The 25499-nt window shown below is 41.0% G+C and overlaps 1 protein-coding gene across 1 annotated transcript in view; it reads right to left on the reverse strand.

Annotated features, from left to right (window-relative positions):
- Positions 1–603: 603 nt before the first annotated feature.
- Positions 604–25499, reverse strand: part of si:ch211-161h7.4 (nucleolar protein dao-5) — a 71055-nt gene continuing 46159 nt past the window's right edge. Inside the window, exons 8-18 of the mRNA XM_034169032.1 lie at positions 18677–18859; positions 17840–18594; positions 15597–15861; positions 15280–15548; positions 8296–8694; positions 7600–8152; positions 7430–7494; positions 6580–6714; positions 4286–4446; positions 4088–4178; positions 604–1313 (exon numbers count right to left, since the gene is read on the reverse strand). Of these exons, the coding sequence (XP_034024923.1) occupies positions 1234–1313; positions 4088–4178; positions 4286–4446; positions 6580–6714; positions 7430–7494; positions 7600–8152; positions 8296–8694; positions 15280–15548; positions 15597–15861; positions 17840–18594; positions 18677–18859 (2956 nt within the window). The 3' untranslated portion in view covers positions 604–1233. The remainder of the gene's footprint in view (positions 1314–4087; positions 4179–4285; positions 4447–6579; positions 6715–7429; positions 7495–7599; positions 8153–8295; positions 8695–15279; positions 15549–15596; positions 15862–17839; positions 18595–18676; positions 18860–25499) is intronic.

Raw genomic sequence — 25499 nt, forward strand, 5'->3', positions numbered from 1 at the left:
CTGCGCTGTTCTTCTGAACAATGTCTTGAACGTCCCATTTTCCTCAGGCAACAGGTGCTGGCTTCATCCTTAAATAGGGGACACCTGATTCACACTTATTTGTTCCACAAAACTGACGACCGCACTGACTGAATGCCACACTACTATTATTGTGAACACCCCCTTTTCTACTTTTTTTTACTAATAGCCCAATTTCATAGCCTTAAGAATGTGCATATCATGAATGCTTGGTCTTGTTGGATTTGTGAGAATCTACTGGTACCTTGTTTTCCATGTAACAATAAGAAATATATTCAAAATCTGGATTAATCTTTAGTCACATAGCACTACTATTATTCTGAACACTACTGTACATACTGTATGGTAAATCTGGCTGAAATAGGCAGTTCTCAAAAACGGAGTGACTGTGCAAGAAGTCACCAAGACATCCATAACAACTTTAAAGGCATTATAGCTGTAACGAATGTCTCTACACAACACAGCCTTCTGTGGCTGCCACTGGAGGAATCTGCATAACCAGTCACTGCTTCCTGATTAAGTCCTCCTTTAGTTAAGTAAAATAAAAACCTTTAGGATTGCCAATGGTCTCTTGGTGACTTTTTGTAGTCACTCAGTTTTTGGGAACTGCCTATTCCAAATAGATCCACCATACTGTTTGTATTCATGACTGAAGAAAATGAAATTAAAGGTGACCCTTGAGGCACCAGATCAATTGACAAATTTAAATTAAATGTTCTGTCAGTTTCTTTCACATTCAAAGCCTATGTCTGGGGGCTACCAACTCCATCTGATACTTGTTTATAATACCAACAAAATTACCAGCATATTGTTTTGCATGCTATAAACATATAACACATTTGCCTTCAGTTGAAACATGTCACATTGACACCTGAACACATTTAACTGATGCTAAAGTGAAGCTTAACCAGCTTGTGCACCACAAGTGTTGTCTGCAACTGAGCACTGGCCTATGTATAACTGAAACAAGCTGCCAAAAACAGTGCAAATTTCACCATACTATTCACGAATTGAAAAGCATAGAATGCATTGCTCACCGTATTATGATGATCTAATTCCTCACTGGACGAACAGCTTTCGATGAAACGTGAAATTTACAAGCTTGTATTATTTACATCTTTATTGTTAATTTATTAAACTGAACTGTTCAACTATTGAAACTTTTGCAAACTTTCCTTTTAAAAGTAATTAGGTCAAATCCACCTGATAACTTCATTATGGACTTTCCGCAAGCATCCTGTTGAAGTACAGCACTGCAGGCATAGCAGCAAGGTTCTGGATGCTGTAGGCGTTTCCTGTGTGAGACAAATAGAAGTAACATTCATTAAATTAAAAAAGCAAATAACTTTCGGTGGATAGAGCACAGAAAATCAACACACAAGTACAATTACTACCATTAAAAAAAGGCAAGTAAAAGTGAGAATTCGTATTTGAACAACATACTCAAGCATGTGCTTCAGAAATTACTCAAATTACAAGTTACTTTCTTAAACTCTAGATCTGGTTTGTCTTCTTGTTGCCTCATGAAAATTATACAAGCTGGTGGAGGCTGCCTTCTCTAAAACAGAAATTCCCAAAGCGTGGGCCACAAAGATATTGCAGATGGATGAGGAGAGCCCAAGTAAAGTCTGGCTGGCAGCATGTGCTTGTGCCACACGTCGATGCACCCGTGACACCATGGAATCACCTTGGGTCCTGGATGGCAGCTACCAGGCAAACAACCAGTCCATACACACATCTCTAAAATACAGGCATGTGAAAAACAAATCCTGAAATTCTACCCTGTGTCTGGGGCCTGCTATAGGAGCTCTTGAGTTTTAAGCAAAATTTCACCCATTTTAAGCCTTATTTTGGCAGCGAAGTAGATGCTTGAAAAAAGTCAGGAATACTTCATTCAGATGGTCCTAATAAATCTGGAATTCAGGAAAAATCCTGAAAATTATCATGCCTGAAAATAACCATCTACTGCTGCAGCCAGGTGAAACATGGGCATCCCCTTGGCCTTCTCCCTACACTGGGACCCTCAACGCTCAGGCACCTGCAGGCTGGATCATGCAGAGAAACACGCCAAATGGTCAAAATGTTGAATCAGACACTCCCTCACAATGCAAGTAATACTCCTCATTGCAGTCTCCCCAAGTCAACGCCTCTCTGGATTCACACCACTTGTTTGGATGGCTGAAAGCTGGAGAAATGCCATAAAATGAAAATTTAATTTCATCATCAGTTAATTGATTTAAACAACTGGACAATCTAGTAATGTGCGACATACTTTCAATTTTGCTCAGTTGGTATGTATTACTGCATACCAACTGAGAACCTCCGGGAATTTGCGATGCCAAGATTTTAGCAATTAATTCAACAGAGTTCAAACAATACACATGCACAAATAGAGATAAATCTCTGTGCATCTATATCTCAAGATAAATAAACATATTGGTTTACTTGTTGATTTAATTGTTGAAATCCCGGCATCGCAAGTTTCTGGAGGTACTGCCACTTCAATGTGATGCATCAGAGATTATGTCAACAGTGACAGAGTGCCCTATCTTACATGCTAATATATTGCAATTAGGGGTGTAACAAGATCATGTGCCACAATATTAAAATGTGACATTTCTCATTGACATGAACCACCCCCCCCCCCCCCCACCCCAACTGTTCAGCGCACTTTATTTTGAAAATGTCTTTCCAGAAGCTGCTGTGCTTCTCATCATTTACTGCACCTCTGAGGAAGGCAGTGCATAGAGTCCACTTTAATTCCACAGAAATGTTCAGGAGTGTGTGTGTCAAGAGAGGGGTAAGGAGAGGGAAGGACAGGGAGGCAGTGTGCTGCATTCCGATTGCTAGAGTTAGCCTCAAGCGGCCATTCAAGGAACTGTGAGCTAGCAAGGTGGCCAGAGGCTGGGACTTGTACATATCATCTAAATGACTAACTAATGACAAGTAGACTGCTATTATGAAAAATCTGTCAACCTGCAAAAATCAGCAGTCATGCAACCCAATTAGCTGAGTTTGTGATAAATCCATTGAAAGTGCCTTCACATTGTTCTGTTCTTTACTGCATATAAGAATTCATACACAGAAAGTAGGACTGATGTGACAACCATTAGAAATGATTAATGAAAACATTTCAAAATGAGCCTGCAGTATTTTGCATTTTGACTTTTAATGAAATGGAAGGACTATTTTTCCAGGTTTAATTTGTGTTGTGTATGTACTCTCAATTCTCATCACTCCACCGCGGAATGCAAGCTCACGATATCCGGTCTCACCAATCGAATGGTCCCCCCTAAACAACGGTCCGCCCTGCCTTCATTGTGCATGTTTTATTTCTGTGTCAGCCGTGGTTCACCGATTATCACCTCGTTTCTGCTTAAAACCGCACTCCAGTCATCATCTGCCTCAGCGAGATATCTGAAGCTTTCGTACAACAATCATTTCCACATAAATTCAGCATTATTTCATAATAAAAGACGGAGGAAGTGTTCAGAGCGCAGCAGCAGCACACGCTGCTGGTGCTGCATTCACTGCATCTCCGTCATTTCAAAGTGTCAGTAGCGACTCACCGATTATCAGCTCGTTTCTGCTTAAAACTGACTTTAGAATGATTTAAAAGGTTTTACCTTGTCATCTAACGGTTAACAATTACATTATTCCGTTTGATCGTTTTTGGTGTAGACTCAGTCTCAGATGAGCTGCTGTGGTCCCAGATGACGCATGCGCAGTGGAAGCAGGGTGGACCAATTTTTAGGGGGGGACCATTCGGTCTGCAACTCGCATGGGAGGCGGGCGCTCTGACCAGAAGGCTAAAACTTGGGCTCTGGCCCTATGTGTCCAGAGAGTCCTTTTAACTGTTAGGGAGTGAGGTTTACTGACTACTATTGAACAGCTACTCCTGCTGGCCTCCGTCACACAGGCATAAAGGTCATCATTAAAGTTTTCTTAAAAATAGTGTTAAATTATCTTGAGAACACAATAGTGTTTATTTTCACAACCCTAATTGCAACCAACACTTAACTTCAAACACATGAATGTTGCCTTATTTTATTGAATATCATATTCTTACCACATGGCACCACGAAGGACTGTCCTGGGTTGTAACAGGACTCTTGGCAGTTGATGGTTACTTTGACAGAGCTGGTGAACACATTATACACCTTTAAAGGACAATAACAAAAGTTGAGTTGGTTCAACGTTATTCAAGTATAGAAAACAAAGGTCAGCAATAAAACAAAGTACTTAAAAACTATAGATGTTTACTGACTGTTGTAGCAGTGTGATCAACCCAGAGAGGCTTCTTCGCGTGGGAACCCAGCAGGATCTTTCCATTACAGAAGGAATCATAGTACAAATCCACTTGGAAGCCAATAGCTCTGCCCTGGTAGGTGTACCAGTCAAAATGATCCAGAGTAATTTCACTTCCATCTTAAAAAAAAAAAAAAAAAAAAAAAGGGATTAAACAACTATTCAGGTCATTTTATGTACATGTATAATTATACAGGTCATGTGTTGAGAGCATGCTTCAATTCTGCCTGTCACAGTATCCACGTCATGGAACTTAATCCAGGTCCTTGACAAAAATCACCCACGCAGAGAACTAGCCCATTCTGACTTCTCGAAAGTTGCCACCTATCTGCCACAGCCAGATGAAATTATGGGCGTCCCCTTGGCCTTCCTCATGGCTGGAGCCCTCAGCCTATCATTACATGGCCACAATGTCATAGCTGATGTTCCCTCACTAAACAAATATCCAAGTCTTCCTGTTATCATTTGTTTGACACAAAGTCAAGCATCCCCCAAAGATTAACCAAACAGAACTAGCAACAAAGCCACTGGTTCGCAATCCAAGTCTCAAACCATACAGTAAGACAAGAAGCACAATGACCCAAAAGACTTGGACCTTCATTCTCCTTCAAAGAGTTTGAAAGTATTTTTGTCTTCTTCCTTGCAATACTGGTTTTATTTTTGAAGGGGTTCCCTGCGATGATTGATAATGCTGATGATCTTGACTTGACAGAGTGACTGGTAGCTGAGCTAAAGCCAAATGCTATAATAAAAAGCATTACAACAGCAGAGTTTTGGAAACAGCAGAGATGAACAGCCACGGTGATAAAGAGATTTAAAAGCAGAAAAACACACAGTACAGTAGGGAAATATTCTTTGTACTGCTGATAATGATCTTAACCTAACTTTAGCAAAATTACCACTCAGCTAATTCCCTGATTACTACACTACATGAGAAGAACTCCTGCAAAAATAGGGTGTAACCTTAAAAATAACCAATACAGTGGTGCCGCTGTATGAAGGCCACCTGTACTGCAGAATAAAAGTGGCCACCATCAGAGGGGTGGCCTTTGCTGAGGGGGAGACAAAATCCAGCATGTGTACAGAGACAGCATTTGATAACATATTGCTACAAGCATGAAGTATGGGGAAAAACATTACAGATTTATTGACTACAGTACAGTCAGAGTCTTCCACTCAATCCAAGTTCAAAACATCACAGCACAAAAACTGTATCCTTTAAAGTCACAAAAATTATATAAAAACAAAACAAGATCAGGCCACAAAACAATGACGCACATAAAATCCTTAACTTGCCCAGCAACATCTGATACCTTGGAAACTTCATCCATTACCATCAGGACATGGTGCAAGACTTTTTTTCCTGTAGTGCATCTTCAGCATTTGTATGAATGTTGTTGATCTGCGTGTTACCAACACTGAAATCAACAACTAACTTTCAGGAACCTTCTCCTTTCTCATTCAAACAAATGTCTTTCACCTTTTCCTCGAACGTTAAAGGTTTTCTTTTCTGAGATGCGAAGGTTTTGCCAACAGGAGCCATTTTTGTTTGTTCTCTTATTTACTGGAGAAATTTCGCAAGCTCATGTTCACGAGAGAGTTTGGATGTGACTTCTGGGGGAAATCCTGGTTTGGAATTTCCATGGAATGGCAGTTGTTGAGGGGGTCTTCATCCTTTTGAGTGGGCCACTGGCTGTGTGTGAGGGGTGGCCTCTCTTGAAAGGTGAAATCAATGGAAAGGCAGTTGTAGTAGAAATGTGGCTGTATGTGAGGGGCGGCCTTGTGAGAGGGGCCACTAATGAGGGGGACCACTGTAATTGCATATATTGACAAATGAAAAATGTTATATTTTTCAGCTGTATCATCCACTCTTGACATACACTAGCATTTTTCCCCTCTTTTTTAAAAATCAAAGTAAATACTTCAAATTAAGAGAAGGAATATTACGAAATGCTACGGAAAGGGAAGTGTGGGGTCCCCTGCTGGACCTGTTGCCCCCATGATCCAGTCCCAGATACGCAGTTGAAAATGAGCAAGTGATGAGACGTGACAAAATGAGTGCAAAATACTTACACTGATATAAATGGAGCAAATGGAATAACTTTATTCCATACAAATGAACAGTTTATTTTATGAAATTTCAATGCTCAAATTATGAATTGGCTAAATGTATGTGGTTTAAGGCAGTCGCTTTCCTTAATGTGCTTGAGATGAAAATGTCATAAATTTACAGTATAACCATTAGTTTCTTACTGTTAATAGTGCTTGCCCACAGATGGTTCAACCACTCTGCCACGTTGGCCTTATCGTCGTCCCGCAACACCAGTCGTTTGAGAGGAGGACCGCACAGCGCATCAAAGGCAAGTCTGGATGACGGAAGAACTGAAACTTATAAAGACAGAAGGAAAACTCGATCATTACAACTAACATGCAGGCTAACGCAAGACACAATTAATCACTTATTTTAGGAACATTCATTCATTCATTCATCTTCTACCGCTTAGTCCAATTAAGGGTCGCCGGGGCTGGAGCCTATCCCAGCAGTCAGAGCGCAAGGCGGGGTACACCCAGGACAGGACGCTAGTCTGTCGCAGGGCCACAAACAAACACAGACACACAGACACACACACACACCTATGGATAATTTAAAGACTCCAATCCACTTAACTCGCATGTCTTTGGATGTTGGAGGAAACCGGAGCACCCGGAGGAAACCCACGCACACACGGGGAGAACATGCAAACTCCACACAGAAAGGCCACGGGAATTGAACCCACGACCTCCTCGCTGTGAGGCAACAGTGCTAGCCACTAAGCCACCGTGCTGCCCTATTTTAGGAACATCTCCAATATATTTTACAAAACCATACAACATTCAAGCTTGTCCACTAGATAGTGCTGTTGAGACGAGCAAATCAAACACCCTGACACTTTATTTTCAAATGATCTAAAAAACAAACAATAAAAAATTGTAATTTACTGTTGATCCATAAGAAACTTGCCATTGCTTTTTATTATTAACTTTAAATTGTGCAAAAATAATTTTAAAAATAAATGCTGCATTCACATATGACAAAGAGGAAAAAAAAAAAAAAAAAACACACTCATAACATCCATTTCTTGATGATGTTGCAGCTCTGTCAGAGAGCATGGCCCACTTGTGAGGGAACTGTAAAAAAGAAAGAAAAGGAAAAAAAAAAAAAAAAAGAAAATTATTATTATTATTAAAAAATGAGCCGAAAAGTTAGGAATGACATTATTTAGACTTACTTACAGGCTCTGTGATCCAATCTCTTCATTCTGAAGAAACTCCTTGTTGGAAGGGCAATTCTCTGTGATTCTGGATTCACCAGCATCCTCAAAGACGTGGATCTGTATAAAATCCTTATCAGGGCCCCCGGTGATGTCATTGTATTTCTGATGTATGCCTCTGCTATTGGCCACTGCAGGGCTTCCTGCGCCTGAGGAGAAAATTTTCTTGTATGCGGCCAAACAACGTTTTACAGACTTCAAACCTGACATGGATTTCTGCTTTAGAGGGAGTTCAGGAGATCCTCCAAGTGAGCTCGCCATGTTGGGTGCAGGAGACCCGTTTTGTTTCAAATGCCTTTTTGTTTCCTTGTGAGGTTTGCGCTCCTTAGCTTTAGTCTGCTGAGGCTGCGCAGACACGCTCTCAATATCCTCACCATCATCAGCCTGCCACCAGTTACAGGGAGGTTTCCTGATCCGTTTCTCACGCACCTTCACCTGCTCCTGAGTTCTTCTATGAGAGGCTGGTGTTCCACACAGTTTCTTACTGGAGATATAATGGTATTCTCTTGGAAAAACTGTAAATGACCATGTTAGTCTTTATGTTTTCACAACTGGACTACCATTTATAGAAAAAAAATAATAAACAATTTTTAAGCTCGAGTTACATGCCTCCACTGTTATTGTTATGTTGAACATGTATAAACAAACTTAGTATTACCTGGTTGAAGACCATGATCGCGATGACTGTGTTCCTGGATGTCTTGCTGCTCCTGCTCTTCCATCAGGTTCACATCATTTTTCTTTTCTTTAAGTGTTGAGCTTTGAGTTGAAGGCTCAGTCTGCTTCTGATTTCTCTTCTTTAAAACAGCATCCTTCTCAACCTTGACAGGCAACCTTCCTGCTGCTCTCTGCGTTTTAAGATTCTCTTTGGACTTCTTAACTAAAAGCTGGTTGTATGTTCCCTTTGCTTCGTCGGCGCTCTGAGAGCTGCTCAGCCACCACTGTCCTGGCAGTTTTCTTTTCCTTTTGCTCAGCACCTGGTCATCTTTAAATGAACTTGGCTCGGGTTTTACGTTTAATAAACCCTTTGCTGCTTGTGCTTCAGATATTTCTTCAGCTGCGGGATGACACGATGACACGTTAAAAGTAAATACATGAGGTATTAGAATTTGGAGCTTACAACTGATTAAACTTGCTGATTAAACTTCCCACTGTCGCCAAGTGCTTGCTCACAGGGGGTCGTTTTGACCGTTGGGGGTTTACGTAATTATTGTATGGCCTTGCCTTACAATATAAAGCACCTTGGGGCAACTGTTTGTTGTGATCTGGCGCTATATAAATAAAATTGATTGATTGACTGAAGCAGGGGAAACCTGCGAGCAGTGTCAGACTCCATTATTACAGTATGTGCTCAAATTCTGCCAAAGCTTGAACACTTACAAACAGGGGTATAAGGAGTATAACGGATCACAAACCTCACAGTTCGGATCGGACCATGGTTTTCAGTCTCGGCTTAAAGATGAGTCAAATACACTGCCAGTCAAAAGTTTCCCATTTCACACTTTCCCATTCAACTGCAGTCAGTTTTTGGCACAGGACAACCGTGGCACAGAAGCCATGGCACCGTGGTCACGAGCATTTAAAAAAAACTGCACTGCAAAGCAGCTTTCTTGTCACTGTGTGTATAATTGACAAATTGGCAACCCCCCACAGCTGCACAGACGCCCTTGCTTGGTGAGAACGACGGCACACATTAGCAGTGTGAGAAAGGGGAGGGAGGGGTCGAACGGGGGACAGTTCACCTCTGGGCTTCTCTAATGGAAGGGATGGGGGGGGAAATCGGTGGTGGTTAGTGAGCTAAAGTTGGTTACACCTCAACTTTCTGTCAAATAACACACATCTCATTCATATGCACCTTTTTCTGAATTGTGTGAAATGGCTAATAAAAATAGTTGATACAAAACAATTATGTGGTCACCCAGGTTAATTGGTTTAGTCTTAACTTTTGGTCATGAGTGAGGCGGGGGAGCAGAAAACAGTCAAAGCCATCAGGTACCCAATTTAGGGAAAAAAAAGAGGATAAACCAGCAAAGGCTAAAGATATGCAACTGTGTTCTCTCTGTATGATTAAGGTATCTATGTCATGAATGAAGGGCTAATGTTAATTGGTGATGTAGCACATTTGTTAGCCTTTCCTGCTATGATGGTATGCTTATACAACATAAATTTGGTCTTAAACATGACATCGAATTGCACCATAAAGCTATATTCAAAATGGTCTAAATGGTCAGAAAAATTGTCAGGCTTTTTAAAATTCTTACTTTACACACTAAATGACATAAGCTGGACACTGTCAAAGGGGTGCATTAATAACAATAATTGTAGATTATTTATGAGACATTGTGAGGTCAATTGGCTGAATCTGAGTCACAGGTAAATCATTTTTTTAACTAGTGCAAACACAAATTTTATTTTTGTGTGGATATTCCTTCAATAGAAGAATGACTCATACTTGCAACAAAACTGTTACAAGTACAGTTATCCATCATTTATGCTAATGCTGGGCCCTCAAATTTGCCAACAAAATTTTCATATCTGTACATAGTTTCAAAGATGAGCATTTGCTACAACTCTATTTTGTGACAAAGCACAAGTTTAACCAGTCATAACTAAAAGTGTGCCAACCATAGAATTCAAGGCAGTAACAAAGGAGCCAATTGTTCCTCCCTGAAAGACAGATTAATACAGTAATGACAGACATTTAGCATGTCAGGGCATGTTTATTCAAATTTGAATTGAAATTTACAATTACGTTTTGTAAAAAGTTATATTGTAGCCTGCGGTCTTTTGAAGTCAACTTCAATTGCAATTTCAGGGGCACTTCTAAAATATTAATAATAAAATATGGCTGTTTGTGCATTTTTTTTGGGGGGGGGGGGGGGGTCAGAGGAGGTCTTGCCTGGGGAGTAATTCAGTGTAGAACTGCCACTGTTCCACTGAAAGGGAAACACATTGTCCGATGTTTAAACTATATTTTACAATAAATTCATTCTATATAACTGCAATATGAATAGTACTAAATAAAAAAATGCCTCATTATGAAAAAAAAATACAATAAAAGTAATTAAATAAATAAAATAAAGCAGATCTGAGTTTATAATAAATTCTTTTTCAAAACGATGGGGCTGCCGGTGCCTGTTGAGTGGGGACAATAATAACTTTATTTATATAGCACTTACAGGACAAATACACAAGTCCTTTTAAGCAAACATACCACTTTGCAAAAGTCAATGGACTATCAGTCTTCATGTCAGGATGGCACGTCACACATTCGCTGGTCTGAATGATCTCAGTAACGTCACTGCCCACATTTCATGCTCAAGACCTGATATTTTGGAGTGATTCTTTCTGACCTGGTGGAGCAGGTAGTTCAGTGGATGAATTGCTGGAGCCTCACATATGAAGCCTGCATACACATAAAAACGTGGCGTACACCCATCTCCATACTAACGTTCAGAGGTATCAAAACTGAAATGACTGTGGAAATGTCCGGTGCATCACGCAAAAATCCTGGCTGGCGTGTGCAAATTTCTACAGCTATTGTTCCTCTGCTGAAACACAGAGGTGATGCTGGGAACTGTTAACAGTGCGAAAACAAGACGTCAGAGTGATGTGCACATCAGTGACACAGTGATGAGCAATTAACACACCCACATGTTTGCAAATGGTGTACTCCAACATGAACATGTATCCACGGAATGCAAGGATTTTCTTGTAAAGCTGGGCAGACACTGTACGATATTTTCAATCATTGTACTCGGCTCCAGCTCAAACTATACAACAAAACCGCAGGGTGTAAAGTTCAGAACGCATGATTTATGTTCTTATACTATACGGCCCGATGCTCTGATGCGATCTGACTACTCACATTGTACGTTCAAAAACCACACTCTGGACTCGTGTTTCCAGAAGCAAAAAGTAAAGAGAAGCTTTTTTTTTTCCTTTTTCTTTCTTTTTTCAAGTTTTATTTACATTTCTTATTTTTACAAAAACTCTCGAGACATCAAAAAAAAAAAAAAATACAAGACTTTACATGAGTTGAAGAATAAGGGGGAAAAAAGAAACAGAAGCTGCTCTCCCAAAGAGATGATCACTGTTCATGCTCTCTCCAGTGTTTGCACATGCGCAGTGCGAGAGGTTGGGGTAAATCAGCTTGTAGACACTTGTAGAGCTGCCTCAGCAGCGCAATACTCTCATGAGGGCCGACCAGAATATCAAACGGGTTTGATTTTCATCCTACCATACAACTGCCGATTGGGAGGTGGTCATGAGAGGTTAAACGCAGTTCGTTACTCCATGTATACTACACAATGTAGGACGCACAATTAAGTTGAAACTCGGCGCAATCCAAGAAATTCTCGCACAAGTGAAAAATTGTCTGAAAAAGGGCCAAAACTCACACAGTGTAAGCACAGCTTAAATGATAATCATCTCACAAGCCGACGTCGATTACCAAGTATCAGAATTAGAATCAAATTTATTGCCAAGTACGTTCTCACATACAAGGAATGTGAGAACCAAGGCCACTGATACCGGGGTTGTGCGCAGAACTACGGCCGGCCCAGAGCCGGATACAGCGAGGAGCCAGGAGTTGTCTGTGCCCATACAGGTGCTGACCACGCTGGGCCTCCCAGCAACAGGGGCATTCCAACGGGAGCTAGTCATTCAGGAGTGTGCCAGGCAACCTTGACCTGAGCCATGCCAGCTGCGTAGAATGCAATCATCAGAATGTCATCCAGGTGCATCACATTCCAACATTAATGTGCCATTTGCAGCGAGAGCCAGTTTCCCTAATGTAATTAGCACTATTGGCTGCACACATATTCACATCATGTGATGCGCAAATGCACATCAGACTAGAGGCTGGCACAGTGCACGATGGCTGGCTGCTTGTTGTATAAGTAGTATATTTGTGTAATTGATCAGAATGGAAACCAGCGCAGCCACATTTGGGCATGTGCGTATTCAAATATGTTGTTTGTTTTTACTATTAATGTCTTTTATTTTTGCTTGATGGTGAGAGCTGAAAAGCTTCTAACAGGCCGCAGACTGGCTTCCCATGTTCAGTATTTGTCAATAAATGCCTGTGTAAAGTGTTGTATGTTACACTGTCAGCGGAGGCGCGCCTCACCTGACCTTTTTAATGTCAGTGTGTGCGCACTGTTCTGAGCTCTGTGCGTCTGCCTCTCTCACATACACACACACACACACACACACACACACGACCCGTAGTTCCCACAAACATGTTACCTGTTTCATGATTATTCCGTTTAGCAGCGTACCAAATAAATTATTCCTGCATGTCTCCATGTAATTTCCTGCCATCTGTAGTATCTCTTTGCTGTGTTTATGTTGTCTGATGTGACGACGTGGGGAATTCCTGCTCAACGGGCTTATTTACATGAAATTGCATATTTAAATAGGGGCGTGGCCAGGGAGGAGTTTGGTGCGTGTGCACGTGTTCTCAATTCCACGTTTAGTGGGATGTACAAACGCAATGTGCGTAGATTCATGCCTACACACACTTTGATATATCTGGATATTTTTGTGCTTACGCCAGTTTCTGGGTTTTGGCGTACACCATGTTTCAAAAGGAAATCCACACAAGTCTTTGTACATGAGGCCCCTGGACAGCCAAAATATACACCTGGTTTTGAATTCCACTTGTGCCTACTGCGTCCTTGGAAAAGACAATCATGTCCCAGTCCTCCCAGCTGTAAATGGGTACTGGCCTTGAGTAGGAAGCGATACAGATACAGATTCTTTATTGTTATTGTAACTAGTACAACAGCAAGTAAGGTGAAAGCCTTTCAGTGCAAATATAAACCTGAGTAAACCACACGCAGAATTGAAAGGTTTGCGGAAAAAGAAAAAAAACAAACATAAAATTTAACAGAATGAAAAAGGTATGTTTAGAGCACAAATTAAAAAAGAAAATAATATAAGTATGTAGTACTTATAATAATACCCAATGTCTAATAATATCTGTGTCGGACTGGCATCCTATCCAGGGGGAGTCTACTGTCATGCTAGCTGCGGAATCTAGAGATAAGCACTGACCTGATGCGCCTATATAGGACTTACTTTTTATACATTACTTTCTAAGCTTGGAAAGAGATGTGCATTGAGCCGCAAGAGGCTCACTTGAAAGGAGTTTATGGCAGCAGAGATTGTTCGCATTCAACATACTTTACTGATGTGAATGCACGACTGCTTTTTCCCTATTCACACATCTCAGGCCTGCATCGAGGCTTACACCATTATTACTTTAAAACCAATTCTCCGTGACAACAAATTCATATTTCACACTCTTATGTAAACTTTGCAAATAATTTATAGTTCATATGTGCTGCTGAACCATGGGGGGGGTCATATGGATCAAGGATCAACTATGATCTTACATCTTTAATTAAAAATGAGTGATATCTAAGATATTTGAGAAACTGAGTCAGAATAGTTTAAATGTTTTGTAAATTAAAATTTTAAATGACCTTCAAATACACCTTGCAGTGCACTGGGCCCCAGAGTACTATCATCTCAGCTTATCCATCAACTTCAGCAGCATGAGTCAATCAATTTTTTTCCTGTCAGTCATGCTTGAAGTTAGTACCAGTTTACGGCCCGGTCACACGGCATACGGCAATAACTGAATGAAGGAAAAAAGTCACAAATCGTCGAGAAAAAGTGGACGAATGAGCCGGGACTTCTCCCGTCACTGCAAAGTCTGCAAGTCCAGAGCGCATAAAAGAACAAAGAGAGCGAGAGAGAGAAAAAAAAAGGAAACTCACAAAAGAAAAACAAAGCAAACAGCAACCTTGATGCTTTAAACAAAATCAAAACATTCATAATGACGTGACTTGACAGCGGGTATCAGACCGAGCACCAGTCTGTGAACATTTCTGCAGCCAAAACATGTGCTCTCCACAGCACCTGCAGGTGCGAGAGTTGTCTTGACACAGGTCTGTCTTCACAAAAACAACGTGTGCACACGCAGATGCCATGCGAACATGCGCACAGCCGTCTGTGGCGCACAGCCATTTGTGTGTGTGTGCACACAACCTCTCCAGCCACAGACAGCATTCAAACATGCGTAAATAAATACAGTAGTTGATAAAACGTTCTTGCCACTATTGTTTCTCTATATAAACGTTGCTTTTCATCCCACACGTGGACGAGTCACGTTCAGCTCGTCGGATCTTTAGTTATTGATTCGTTCAGATATCGTCAATGTTCATGCAAGACGTCGGACTTGGGAGGTTGGACGAAGTTGGACAACAGTCAAATGGAACGCTGATGGTACAGGAACTACACAAATGATGAGGAACCGTCAAGACAGAAAGCAAAACAGAATACGGATGAATTGAAGTTATCGGGATTTGTTCACAGTTTTCAACAGTTTGAAAGTTCTGACAAAGCGCCAGCTACAGGAATGAAGCTGGACGATGGTTAAACAATGTCTCTGAAAGTCAACATAAGTCCAGATTTCTTGTTTCGTTTTGGCTTTGGTGTCCTTCATTAGTGCCGTGTGACCGGGGCTTTACACGGATAATAACAGTAAAGACAAGGAGGCAACAAAAGTAGTCTGTATACAGGATTGCTTTCAACAGTCACAAAAGAGATTTAAAATGGCAGGCAGACATACCTGAAGGAGGGCACTGATCATCATCATCGTCTGCATTCCCCTTCATGTTCCCACCCTGTTGTTGTTCCTCAGGAGTTTCGACACAGGAAATCCCCTTTATGGCATCAGACGCCTGAAACTGTTTTCTTGTTTTCTTTAATGATTTAGCCTTGCTTGTTTTTACATTTTCTTTTTCTTTTGAGGATTTTGTTCTCTTCACTGGAGAAGATTTTATAGCTTTCTTATCCACTTCCAGATTGGGATTTTCTTTGTCAAGGTCACAGCTGGCTCGGTCATTAGCTTCCTCCTCAAACTCTTTACCATCTTTAGACAAGATTTTCTTAATTTGTGGCTGTTTCTTAAAAGTGCCAGGTGAAGATGCTTCAACTGCCTGCACTTCAATGTTCTTTTTAGACATGTTGCTTAAAAGATGGTTGTCTTTTATCTTTGTTTCCTCCTGATGCCCGCTCATCCACCACTGTCCAGGTGGTTTTCTTTTCCTTTTTCCAAACACCTGGTCATCTTCAGATGAACTTGCTCCAGAACCAGCAGACAATTTGCTCTTCTTGGCCTTCCCCTTTGCCAAAACAATTTTTTCTTTGGCTATGAGAAAGCAGACAAATAAGAAAATGCACATACTCAAAAATAAAAAATCTTTTTGTGTGTGTATATATATATATATATATATATATATATATATATAGACAGAGAGAGAGAGAGAATCTATTTGTTTATGCCATTTGAAATACAAAAATAAATAAATAAAAATGCAAATTTCCTCAGTTTTCTACTCTCTGAATCCTGGCTCTGGGACCAATGAACATTTCCAAGTCCCTGAATATGTCTTGGACTATATTTACATAAATTACAAAGAAATACAAACAGTATGGCACTCTATGGTAAATTTGTTTGTAGTAGATAGTTCTCAAACACTGAGTGACTGTGCAAGAAGAAGAAGAGTGAGGAAAGCCACCAAAACACCCACACAACCTCGAAAAAGTTAGAAATTGTACATAGTACATGTTTTGCATTTTGTTATACAGCTTCATGATGAAGTGGTATAGAGGTAAGAGGTATCTTTCTACAAAATATCAAATCTAGGCTTGCATCTCAGATGTATTTTCCGGCAAATTGTAGTTGAACTTTCAGATATTCTTTTTAAGAAAATCCTTTAAGAAAATGTGTGAAATTTTGACTCACTGGGTGTAATGTTGATTCCTCAGAATGCAAAAGCTGGAGAACCACTCCCTACTTTTTCTGGGTCAGGCTCAAAACATCTTAATTGCCCATTGTAAGTGCACCGTTTAGTATAACACATATAAACCATCACTGTGACATAGTGATGGTTACATAGTGGTGGGAAACGTTCGCTTTAAAGCGGCATTTGTTCATTTGGCTTTTTTTATGTTATGATCAATTCACTCTGCATCCATCAGGAGCTCATTCCCTTGTGGGCTGTAAATATCTCACTTAGAAAATAATTCCTCTGAATAATCATGAAGATTCAGTGGTGGGCACGGTTCCGCTAATCCGCTAATGAGCAAAGCTAACTTTTTCATTAGTGGATTATCTTTTCAGGTAATTTTGAAAACCGTCAGCGCATTAATTAGCTTCTGCTAAATTTAGCTCCGCTAACTTTCAGTCCGCTAATATTTCTTTACCGGCATAGTGAGTAAGACCGAATGGTCAACAATATTTGTAAACCCTAAAACCAAATGTTAATTCTAGTCTGTTAGGTGTTTCACAACAGCCAGGCTGCCATAAGGAACACTGCCCCTCGGCCCTCCCTCAGCAGAAGGAAGGCAAGCCGGCTGCCAGTGCTGCTGGAGAAAAGAGAGGAATAAAAAAAAAAGAGGGAGGGATAATAGAACGAGTCTGATTTCCCATAATGCTTTTTGGTGCTTGTGCCTGTTTAATGCTCAAACCTGTTAATGTGTTGATAAACTGTCCAGAATGAGTCTGTTTATAAATGAAACCATGAGTGAAAGTGCCTTGCGTTTTATCTCCACTGCCACCGTGAAAGGTAAGTGAGATGTTGTTGCTGCAGCCCACAGGGTGTTTAAAGAGAAAAAGCACTGCAATGAATTTACTCAGAAAGCTCTGTGGCGCTAACAGTCACCGATACTATGCCAAGTCAAAACTGAAAGTTAGCTGTTAGCAGTAGCTTCCACTAATCCCCCCCCCCCCCCCCTTTTTTTTTTTTTTTTTTTTTTTTTTTAAGGAGTTTATCAGTTTAGTGTTATAAAAGTTAACGGATTAGTGGTTATCAAAGCCAACCTTTTGGTTAGCTGTGCCCACCACTGTGAAGACTGAATGATGAGATTTAGAAAGTAAGCTAGTCCCTTTGGCTGTTCCCTTGTTTTGCACTCAAGGTCACCACAGCAAATCTGAGGTGAATCTGCACATTGATTTGGCACAGGTTTTTACACCGGATGCCCTTCCTGATGCAACTCCAAATTACATGGAGAAATGTGGCAGGGGTGGGGAACCTTCTGCACTGAAACCAAGTGCACTAACCACTTGGCCACCACCCCTGCCTAATGAAATATAGAAAAATAATCAAAATAGCTGAGTGACTTACTTGGAGGTGAACACTGGTCTTCAGCATCTGCCTGCTTCTCAAGATGTTGCTCCTGACATTGTTCCTCAAGACTTTCAGCAAGGACACTCTCCTTGACTGCACCAGATGTCTGGATTTCTTTTTGGGTCCTCTTTACTGATTTAGGCTTTCTTAACGTTGCTTTGACTTTACTTTCTTTTGCTGTCCTCACTTGAAATGACTTTGGAGCTTCCTTTTCCACTTCCACAGTGGATTTTTCCTTGTTCATTTCATGGCTGGTTCTGTCAAAATTTTGGCCATCTAACTTATTACCATCTTTAAATGAGATCTTGGGATGCTGCAACACCATTTTGCTTGAATTATCAAGTTCTATTAAGTTGCAAGCAGGAAGGTCTTCAGTGGTAGGCACTTCATATTTCTCCGCATTATTTTCAGTTATTCTTGTTTTCACGCTATTCCTTTGTGCTGTGGACACTGCACTGATGTCCAAGTCCTCTCTCTTCCCTTTCCTCTTTGTCTTCTTCTGACTGACAGCCTGACATCCTCGCTTGACTGTAGCTTTTTCTGACTGTTGCTGTTCTCGTGGTATCACTGGTTGCCTGTCTTTTGTCTGCTTGTCTGATGATTTTTCTTCATCAACAGTGGAACCTTTGGTCTCTTTCAATAACTTAGGGATGGAAAAAAGAGAAGGTGCCTCCTCCTCCAGAATTAGAAAGATATCCTCTGTATCAGGCTGCACATTGGGTTGTTTTACTGGCACCACTGACTTCCTAGAACTGAAAAGATAAACTAATAAACTGTTTCACAAGGAAGTTCATTTCTCAACAGTAAGACACTGTAACAACTGTGTCAACTTACCATGAAGGTTTGGGCTGCCTAGCATCTCTGAGCTTCTGTAAGAAAGTGGACCCCTCCTTTCTCACATGGCTACACATCACTGCCTGAGGATACTGCCTGTGCCCACTTTCCAAATTTTTCTCTGTTGCTTGTGTTTCAGGCTCTTGACTCAGCACTGACACGGATGACTTCTCATTTCCTTGTCTGATTATAAAGGAGGAAAAATACACACACACAAGTAATATCAAAATGCAATAAAAAAGAATAATATAAACAACGAATTAGTTGTTTTAAGTGTGAAATATGTTTGTAAAATACATTTTTTTTTAACTAACTCAGAAAGCTTGCTGTACAATACATTAAATCACCATCGCTAGTGCCTATGCTTAGCACATGGGTATAACTGAGTCACTTTACGGCAAACCGACAACGTAAACACAGCACAAAATGAACTGTGAGAGCAATTATTTAAAGAAATGGTTACACAAGTGGGCATACATGTCAACCCCTTTGAGAGTCCACCTGTATAACCAAGTGATAAAATCCATAAAATCAACACAAAGTCCTTATAACCTCCTAAATCGCACCAAAATCAGTTTTATTACCGTACACACAACCACACAGCAGTATCACATAACTGGGGTGTTGTCCATATATTAACTAACACCAGGGATCTCCATGGGCTCTTTTATGGTGGAAGTCCTCCACAGTTAAATCCTCTTGCTCTGCAGTAAAATTGCTTGCTGTCAATAAAATCAATGTCTACAAGTACATTGTAGGTATTTTGTACAAACTCAATATATTTCCCGTGAATAGTGCACTGAACTCTACACTACGTAGTGTAGAGTTCAGTGGAAGTGTCACACAGCTGTTCTACTTTTACAGAAACAAGAACTTACAGAGTAACAGATCACTGCTCCTAACAATCTTTGGCCCTACCATCTGAGACTGCTCTTCCCTGCGATTGGATATTGGAAAACCATGTGACGGTGAACCAACTGCGCTCACATTGCGCATGTCATCACACAGCTTCTATGAGGAGTACAAAGATAGTGGATGGCTGGCCAAAAGTCCGCAGAGTTAAGAAAAACAACAGTAAAAAAAATAATTTACAACAGAAAACCCTGAATATCCGTAAGACTTTATTTGTACATTGGTATGACTCTGAAACTCAAAAAAAATCTGTATAATTTACAGACAAGCTGTATAGGTTGACATGTATGAGTGGGGGGAATGTGAGTGGGCAAGACAGCAATTTACACCTGACAGTGAATGCATCAGAGTATGAAAGAGAAGCCACAACAGAGAAAATGACAGATGATTTTGAGTGATCAGAAAGAAAGTATGGCCAGTATTGAAAGAAGAAAACGTGCTGTATAATGTCTGGTTGTTCAATAAAGGTTGCAGCTACTTTGACACCAAGTGAACTGTCAGGGAGTTAAAGAAGGAAAGGTTAACGTAAATAGCTGAACAAAACAAAATTACAAAAAACAGCAGGAAAAAAAAAATTACTGGTATATAGACCCCCCCCCCCCCCCCAATTCCATAAAACAAAAACAAAATAAGCCAAAATAATTTTCAAGAGAATAAAGGGCCTTTCAGACCGGAAGCATCAGATGCAGCAATTAATGTCCCTCAACACGTCAGTGCCGTACAATGCGTTACGGAGGGGGGGGGATTGCTACGTCACACTCTGGCTGTTTCCAAAATTAAAAAAAAGCTGAACGGTCACCATCTTGGATTTGTGTCTGTAGAACCACAAAAAAGCTTTAAAAAAAACAAACAGCAGTAGAATGTGTTTCCCATCACCCTGCTGAGAGAAGCTTTTTTTCCCCAGCTACTTTTCAGAGTGATGCCGAGCCGAAGGAAGAACGAACACTTGGTGGGATCGATCGAACCGCGACAGCGTGCAGAGCCGCACGGACAGCCAGAGTTCAGGCCTCATTCCGGGGCAGAGGGAGACAGGCAGCCGGATGATGGAACAGACCCACTCAATCTGAAATTCCTCACTTTTGGATATATACAAACACCCATTTTGACCAAGAGTTTATTTGAGGTGAGCATAATTTAAAAATAAAACATGACGTTACTGCATGAAGGTTTAATGCCCAGTTAATGTGAGCTTAGCCTTTTAGCACAGCTGAGCTGAGTGAATGTTTTATTTTGTAAATGGTTCAGTCTATTTTTATTTTTACCAAAAAAAAGCTACAGCTTTAGCTTCAGCTGTAGCTTTTTTGTTACTTCTGAGACCACAAAAAGCTCAACTTTAAATAACTTACTGTAATTTCTGGACTATAAGCCGCTACTTTTTTCACACGCTTTGAACACTCTGGCTTTAACAATGATGTGGCTAATTTATGAATTTTTACAGGCTTTCTCAGAAGTTGAAATACGTCAACTGATTTCCTGAAAGCTGCGGTCCTGCGGTGTAAATTCACACACAGTGTAAATATAAGGTCTTACCTGTTTGTTTTTATGAAGAAAAGTCCCTCTCCGGAACTTTGTACCAGAGTTTCGTCAAATCAGTTAGCGGAGCAGAGCCTTCACACTCACACACCCACCCACCCCAGCCCCACCCTTCCCCACCAGTTCTGTCTTGGCGCAATGAGTCGAAAACGTCACAGTGCCTCATTAACGTCTCATTTACCACAGACTCCATCTGATCCTGGCTGCATGTGATGAAATCTCAAGAAAAAGTTAAAATTACTCAGTTCTACGTGCGTGTGGCACAGAGACACCGTGTGTGCACTGTATGACGTTCGCGTCAATATTTACGTGTAACATGCCAAAATTGGAAATGTTGACACCTACAGGTAAATGTGAGGATAAGTTGACAAATGGTCTTACTTTGTCAATTTAGGTGTGCTGATTCCAAATCTGCCATTTGCCAAAGAGTATCTGTCCTCTGGTGACCTTGAGAGGTCGTCGAACTTTCTACCGGTTGACTCCACTAGAAATCCAACTTCGAGCATGAATTATCAATCTGAGCTCATTCAAAATCCACAAAATGCCTACAAAATTGTCCAGGTTTCTGGATTTGAATATTTCGTATTCTAAATACCAACTTTCCAGGACATACTTGACCTATAGTGACCTTGAGAGGTCACTGACCTTTCAGGATGCTGTGTTACAAGCAGAGTGACACACCAGCGATGGTGGCGCGTCCATCGGTAGGCGAGGGACGCGACTTTGTGGCGTCCGGTGTGAACACGGCTTTAAACTCTAATGCCGCGTTCACACTGGACGCTACGTGAGCAACAGCGGCGAGAGGCTGCCATGTAATCCCTATGGAAGGACGCGTTGTGGCGCCACAAAAGTCGAAGCCATGCAATGCAATGCGATGGACGCGAATAAAGCGATTTTGAGCGATTGCCACGTTTGTGGTGCGATATCACGTTGCATCGCCCTATTCCCCAAGTTGAAAAATCTTAACTTTTTCGTCTTGTCGTGCCGCGATGACCAATCAGGGACTGGATATGTAGTTACGTAGAGATGTCTGGAGTTTATACTTGATGTGGACATGTCCTGTCTCTGGCAATCAGCCTGTGAGCAGGACTTATGTCCCTTTTAGTCCTTTATTTAACACAATTATGACAGAGTTTGAGGGGAGAGAGGAACTGCAGCAGAAGTCAGTTTATTTTTTTCTTTGTTCACATGTGCGCACGAATCATCCGTGAAAATAACTTTATTAACTACACAGATGTTTAAACATCACACAATTTTAGTATCGTATTTTAAACACACAATCTAAATATTTCATCATTTTGGAACCCTATTTGACCCATGGTGACCTTGAGAGGTCATCCAACTGAAGCTCATGTAGCAGTTGACTGTTACATTTACTCTGCCTTCTTTGTACATACTGATGCATGGCAACGACATGCTTGTTTTTCTTGCATGTACAATTACCAAATATGCAATGAGTGGTACATCAACAGGTAACCAAACTGACAAGCCTTTGTGGTACAGAAGGTCAATACTGGCACGAGTGCACCACACTCAATTTTCCATCCCATGGTCTGTGGCAGAGGCAGCACAAGTTGCTGTTGGTCTGCTTGGTTCCACACAGATGCTTGGTAACGTGCTCTCTGTATGTGAAAAGACAGGGCATCATGAGTTGGTGGTAAGGTTTCCAGTAAATGTGTCTGAGCAAAGAGTGTCCCTTTTCCTGTTCCTTCCTGTGACCAGCTAGAAATGATTGATGCTGGAAATACACTGAGTACATCATCTCCGAGACTTGCTGCTAGTGTGTGAATGGAGATGTACTTCAGTTTCTTTGCTGTTCCTGTTTTCATCAAAAATATCCAGACACCCAATGATTTAGAAAGGAAAATCATGAAAATTATCAGGAGAGCCCAAACGTTTGCATACGACTGTGTGTATATATACACATATAAAAATCATATATACACACACATACATACATACATACATGCATACAATGATACGTATCATAGACGCCAGCTATTTACTGTGCAAACCAATAACAAAGCCTTAACACTAGCATATTTATTTACACATGAAGAGTTCAGGCGCAAAACCCTGTAAACGCCACGCCCACGGAAAATGAGATAACCATTGTAAGTGAAAGCTTACTGGGGCTCGTATCCAATAACAAAATCAATTCTGCTGCAACACCCCATAAATCTGGCGTGCCCAACCAGTCGATCGCAGGCTGAGTTCCAGTCAATCGAAAAAAAAATAATAATAATCTGTCCCTGGACTCAAGAGGATTTAGTGCTGCTTATAACAGACTGATGTAGCAGGTAGCAGCAATGCACCAACAAGGATGCTGGCTGCCGTTAAATGCCAGAGTAGAAGAGCAGCTCTTCTTCTATGGTGGATAACCAAAATTGTAATTTTGATCTTATATTATTCAAATCCATCTGCCTTATCTGCAATGCAAATGTGGCTTTACTGAAGAAAGGGAATTTGGAGTGGCATTTCAGATGATTCACAAGAAATACGATGCTAACTTCTAATGCTAACCCGGTGTCGTGCAATTCTTTCCGCCATACACTTCTTTCTGCCTCGCTTAGAAAACAGCGTGTTGTGGGCTGGGGTGTTTGGCTGGCTTTGTTTTTGTCTTCTGTTTCTCCCACCAGGTGGTATGCGTTCAGGACTGAGTGGCTGACGTGGGGCTGAGTTTGAGGACCTCACCCTGATCACCTGTGGCTTGTTATCACGTGCAGTTCATCAGGACTCACAGCTGTGGTGCATCTGTCTTGATCAGGGCATGTTGCATTTAAACCTGGAATACACAGTGTGTATTTGCCAGAGACTCGACTTTGTGACCAGACACGTGAGATCGACGTTGGGAGAACAATCTCACCACTACGGACGCAGAGACCACTCCAGGTTTGATGCCACGGTCTGTGAAAGAGGATTGGGTGAGGTCTCACGCTCTTCAGCACACTTCCTGAGGTATTTTGGTTTTTGTGACTTTCATGAAGTAAAGTCAGTAAATTTGGTGTCCCTCACACCTTGTTATATTGAGCTGTTATGCTATGCTAATCGTCTAAATCAGCTTCTACTGCAGTGGAGTTTTGAACTGAGTTGTTCCGTGCCTGCGGGGAGAGAAGCTGATTTTACATTTAGGCCAGCAAGTGTTTTGCTGATTGTGTGCACCTTTGAGCTGTCTCTCTGTGTGGAGAGTGTTGGACTCACCTTACGGTTTCTTCTTTCACAGACTCGGTTTGTCGCGGCCACCTGGGGGGTGTCGGCGGGGTCCTTGGGTCCAGAATTGCTGTGGCTCCAGTCCTTTTGCGCTGCTGGGAGCGCGCCGTTTTTCCACCTCGCCAAACCGTTGACTTTGGATTATTATCACTTAATACACTATGTTAATTAAAACTTGTTTCCCTTTGAACCATGCTCTGCTTCTTTTATGCTGGGTCCTGTCAAACGCTGGGTCGGTTCTCCGCCCGCGTCCGACACATAACACAGCGCTTGGAACTTGAGGTGGATGGATGATGAAAGAAGCAAAACACCTTCGCAATTTACGTCAATATTTTGATGAATTTGTCAGTTATTTAATCAATGTTAGGCAATATTATGTTATAATAATAATAATAATATATATATATATATATATATATATATATATATATATATAATATAATAATAATATTATATAGGCAATATTATGAGTAACCGATAAAGAAATGTTACACTTTTTTTTAAATTCAGTAAGGAACATCCAAACATTCGTCACTTCCAAAATCCAAATTTCATTCATAAATATTCCGCGAGGGCAGTCATCTGCTCACTAAACACTTGCACTTTGATTAACCAGTGTTAATGATTAAAATAGATCGAGTTTACTTCTGCGCTGGTGCCAGTTGACAGGTAGAGATGCAGACGACAACGAATAAATAGATCTACGCATGCGGAACATTCCGTGCCGTTTTCTAAGTGAGGTGGAAAGAATTGTACGGCGGAAAGAATTGTACGTGACACCGGCAAAATACCCTCTGCTTGGTCAAAAAGTCCAGGAATTGAAAAGTCGGCGAGCAGCACTATGATTCATGGTCCATAAATACGAAGAGTGATGAATGTGGTGAACAAGATTGCAGTGTTCTGTTCGGGCCAGGAGTCTGAGGACGCATTTATTCTATTCACAGCTGGAGGAGACGCACTGCTGCACACAGACGTTAGGTGGCTCAGCAGAGGTATGGTGGCTGCTGTATCACTGTATTATGTTACTAAGCCATATATATTGATTTATAACACAAAACTGTCAAAAGGGGTAATAAATATAAGTGTAAAGATGGTTGAATATATGATCAGAGCAATAAATTGATTAGTCCGTGTGAACACCGTGCAGATCGCTGCTGCTGTTGCATTC

The sequence above is a fragment of the Thalassophryne amazonica genome, chromosome 1 (genome assembly GCF_902500255.1).
Source record: "Thalassophryne amazonica chromosome 1, fThaAma1.1, whole genome shotgun sequence".
Lineage (NCBI taxonomy): Eukaryota > Metazoa > Chordata > Actinopteri > Batrachoidiformes > Batrachoididae > Thalassophryne > Thalassophryne amazonica.